This window comes from Kryptolebias marmoratus, linkage group LG21 (genome assembly GCF_001649575.2).
Source record: "Kryptolebias marmoratus isolate JLee-2015 linkage group LG21, ASM164957v2, whole genome shotgun sequence".
In the NCBI taxonomy this organism is placed as follows: domain Eukaryota; kingdom Metazoa; phylum Chordata; class Actinopteri; order Cyprinodontiformes; family Rivulidae; genus Kryptolebias; species Kryptolebias marmoratus.
In genome coordinates, this window is record NC_051450.1 from 1530936 (window position 1) to 1535058 (window position 4123).

General features: G+C 50.1%; 2 protein-coding genes across 4 annotated transcripts in view; both read right to left on the minus strand.

Moving 5' to 3' along the window:
- Nucleotides 1-4123, minus strand: part of LOC119616626 — a 91287-nt gene that overhangs the window by 45704 nt on the left and 41460 nt on the right. The gene's annotated exons all lie outside the window — the stretch shown is intronic.
- LOC108248759 (NACHT, LRR and PYD domains-containing protein 12-like) overlaps nucleotides 1-4123 on the minus strand; it is a 29338-nt gene that overhangs the window by 14258 nt on the left and 10957 nt on the right. The window contains exon 4 of the mRNA XM_037973190.1: nucleotides 1-964. This exon is cut by the window's left edge and continues 23 nt beyond it. Within this exon, the coding sequence (XP_037829118.1) occupies nucleotides 1-964 (964 nt within the window). The remainder of the gene's footprint in view (nucleotides 965-4123) is intronic.

Below are 4123 nucleotides of genomic sequence, written 5' to 3' on the forward strand. Positions count from 1 at the left end.
TTCCTGTTTGTCTGAACCAGCAGGAAGTGTGAGTACATGTCAGTCATGGTCTTGGGCAGCTCTCCTCTCTGCTCTGTAGTCAACATGTGGTCCAGAACTGTAGCAGTGATCCAGCAGAAGACTGGGATTCCACACATGATGTGGAGGCTCCTGGAGGTCTTCATGTGGGAGATGATTCTGCTGGACAGATCTTCATCACTGAACCTCCTCCTGAAGTACTCCTCCTTCTGGGCGTCAGTGAAGCCTCGTACTTCTGTTAGCCTGTCCACACATGAAGGAGGGATCTGATTGGCCGCTGCAGGTTGGGAAGTTATCCAGATAAGAGCTGAGGGAAGCAGATTCCCCTTGATAAGGCTTGTCAGCAACACGTTGATCAATGACTTCTCTGTGACGTCAGAAAGCAGCCGACTGTTGGTGTAATCCAGTGAAAGTCTGCTTTCATCCAGGCCGTCAAAGATGAAGAGAAGTTTACAGACAGCCAGCTTCTCTGCTGGCAGCTTCTGTAATGTTGGATGGAAAACATGGAGCACCGTGAGAAGACTGTGCTGCTCATCTTTGACCAAGTTCAACTCCCTGAACGACAGCAGAATCACCACACTGATATATTGGTTGTTCAAGCCCTCTGCCCAGTCCAGAGTGAACTTCTGCACCGAGAAGGTTTTTCCAACACCAGCGACGCCGTTGGTCAGAATCACTCTGATGGATCTATGTTGCTCAGGTAAGGCTTTAAAGATGTCCTGGCACCTGATTGGAGTCTCATTGATGCTCTTTTTCAAGGCTGTCTCCAGCTGCCTCGCCTCATGTTGGGTATTAATTTCTTTACTCTGTCCCTCTGTGATGTAGAGCTCAGTGTAGATCCTGTTCAGGAGGGTTCTACTTCCTGTTTCATCACTTCCTTCAATCACACGTTCACATCTCCTCAGACTGATCTGATGTTCACCTAAAACCTCCTGCAGACCAACATCTGATGAAAACCAGAACAAACAAGACAAAAAGAAAACAGTTATTCTAGTTGAAGAAACATTGAACTGATTCAATTCAACATCACATGTTCTTCCCTTTTTTTCTTCTAAAGCCAGTTTTTTTGGTAAAACATTAGCAATGATCTTTTTTCCTTCGGGATCATTGTAAAGCCATCAGTAAACAGTAAAACAAAGCTGAGAAGGTAAAGTCCAAACAAACATGCTGAGACTTATTCAGCTTTTTTTATTCTTGTTGTGTTTTGGCTGCTGTCTGCAGTCGGTCAGTGTGACTCTCTGAAGTGGTTCTCATGTAGCCTGTTCAAGGCAGGACTGTTGAACCTTCACTGTTCCTCATAGGTCTGGGAGTTTGCTTTAAAGAGGGAAAGGAAGGCACAGTTGTTGAGTCTCTGGAGGTTGAAGATCTCCTAGATAGAGATTGCTAGACATTCCCACACCGGTGAGAGCACACCTTTACTATACACCTGGATGCACAATGTCTGTCTGGCATCTTCCCCAGGTGATGATTGGCTGTCAGCTCAGCTCTTCTCTTTGCATGAGTGTCCAAGATGGTAAAAGGCTTGCACTTATATAGCGCTTTATCTAGTCCAAGGACCCCAAAGCGCTTTACACTACAATCATTCACACATTCATACACTGTGGTGGTAAGCTACATTGTAGCCACACACATTGTAGGCAGAAGTGAGGCGCCACCGAGCCCTCTGACAACCACCAGTAGGCAAGGCGGGTGAAGTGTCTTGCCCAAGGACACAACGGCTGAGACAGCCGGAGCCGGGGCTCGAACCAGCAACCCTCCGATTACAGGACAACCCCCTACCTCCTGAGCCACTGCCGTCCTGCAAGATCTGGTCAAAAATCTGATGATGCAGTTAAGAAATCAATCAACCTCCAACCCAGGGTGTCTGGATGCCATGTGCACTAATGGAAACCTCTGTGCTTGAACATGGTGTTTGTTATGGCCCAAACATGACAGCACCAAAGTCCAACAAAAGCACCACTCTGTCAGTTGCTGGACTTCCTCTCTGCAGTGCTTCTCGTTTCCTGCTGATTTGAGCCCAACTACGGTGGTGTCATCTGTAAACTTTAGAATGGTGTTAGGGGATGGGATGAGGTGTGGTTATGTGTATAGAGTGTACAGAAGTGGACTCAGCATAAAGCCTTGGGGAGCACTGGTGCTGACTGTGATGGATGTGGAGCGATAGCGGCCCAACTTCACTGACTGTGGTCTGTTTGTTAGGAAGTCCTTAGTCCATGCAGGTTGACGGAGGTAGGTGTCAGTCCAACAGTTTATTGATCATTATTGAGGCATATAAACTTTAATAACTTATTAAATGCCACAGCAGCCTAAGACATTCAATCCAATTCAAGATTACTTTATTAATCCCAAAGGGAAATAAAATGTTACTGTAGATCATAATCCTGGTTTTGTTAAAGAGTTGTTATAGATGATGACAGCCGTTGGCAAGAAGATCCTCTTGTAGCGGTCTGTCCCAATGTGTCCTTGGTACTGGTGTCCTCAAAGAGCCCCACCAGGTAAGCCTTGCTGGCCTCCTGCGGAGCCATGACGGCTAAACTCTGGAAGCACAGGTCGGTCTTGAAGTCCTGGGTGATCTCCCAGGTGGAGAGCCACGGTACCGAGACTGTAGAGGTGAGGCTTCTTTAGTCCGCCGGTAGCCAGGGCACTGTTGCAGTCGGCTGTGGTGGCGAGCTGCTTCTTGGGAGCATTACCTCTGGTAAATTTACAGGCAGTCTGCTTGATTCTGGCTATGATAAAAGGGGAACAGGCAGCAGTTGATGCTTTTCATGGCTGAATTCACCATGCTAGACGATATTTCCCCTGCTGCTCGGCCAGGGAAAACATTGCCTTTGATGTGGATGAGGTGCTGTGGCCAGTCCGAAACAGAAGAAAGGATGCAGCATAGTTTTTTATTTTTATTTATTTATTTTACTGTAACTGTATACCCCCTCCCTGGGCTGCCACCTTACCGTGGCATGTTGGCAAGCGCCTGGTGGCTAGACTTTCGCCGGGCCAGCCCAAAGAGGTGACATGGGTCCCCCTTCCCATGAGCTCACCACCTATGGCAGGGGCCAAAGGGATCGGGTGCAATGTGGGATGGGTGGTGGCCGAAGGTGGGGACCTTGGCGCTCTGATCCTCGGCTACAGAAGCTGGCTCTTTGGACGTGGAATGTCACCTCTCTGGTGGGGAAGGAGCCTGAGCTGGTGTGTGAGATTGAGAGGTTTTGGCTAGAAATAGTCGGGCTCACCTCAACGCATGGCTCTGGCTCTTGAACCAGTCTCCTTGAGAGGGGTTGGACACTCTTTCACTCTGGAGTTGTCCCCGGTGAGAGGCGCCGACCAGGAGTGGGCATACTTGTTGCCCCTTATCTTGGTGCCTGTATGTTGGGGTTTGCCCCAGTGAACGAGAGGGTAGCCTCCTCCTGCCTATGTTTGGGGGGACGGGTCCTGACTGTTGTTTGCGCTTATGCGCTGAACAGCAGTTCAGATTACCCACCCTTTTTGGAGTCCTTGGAGGGGTTACTGGAGAGTGCCCCTCCTGGGGACTCCCTTGTTCTACTGGGGGACTTCAACGCTCACGTGGGCAAAGATAGTGAGACCTGGAGGGGTATGACTGGGAGGAACGGCCCCCCTGATCTGAACCCGAGTGGTGTTCTATTGTTAGATTTCTGTGCTCGTCATGGATTGTCCATAACGAACACCATGTTCAAACATAAGGGCGTCCATATGTGCTCTTGGCACCAAGACACCCTAGGTCGCAGTTCAATGATTGACTTTGTTGTCGTTTCATCTGATCTGCAGCCACATGTCTTGGACACTCGGGCGGAGAGAGGGGCGGAGCTGTCAACTTGAGCCCGAGTGGCCATGTTCCGTGCCTCCATTGTTGAGGCGGCTTATCGGAGCTGTGGCCGCAAGGTGGTTGGTGCCTGTCAAGGGCGGAAACCCTCGAACCCGCTGGTGGACACCGGCGGTGAGGGATGCCGTCAGGCTGAAGAAGGAGTCCTATCGGGCATTTTTGGCCTGTGGGACTCCGGAAGCAGCTGACGGGTACCGGCAGTCCAAGCGGCATGCGGCTCGGGTGGTCGCTGAGGCAAAAACTCGGGCATGGGAGGAGTTCAGAGAGGCC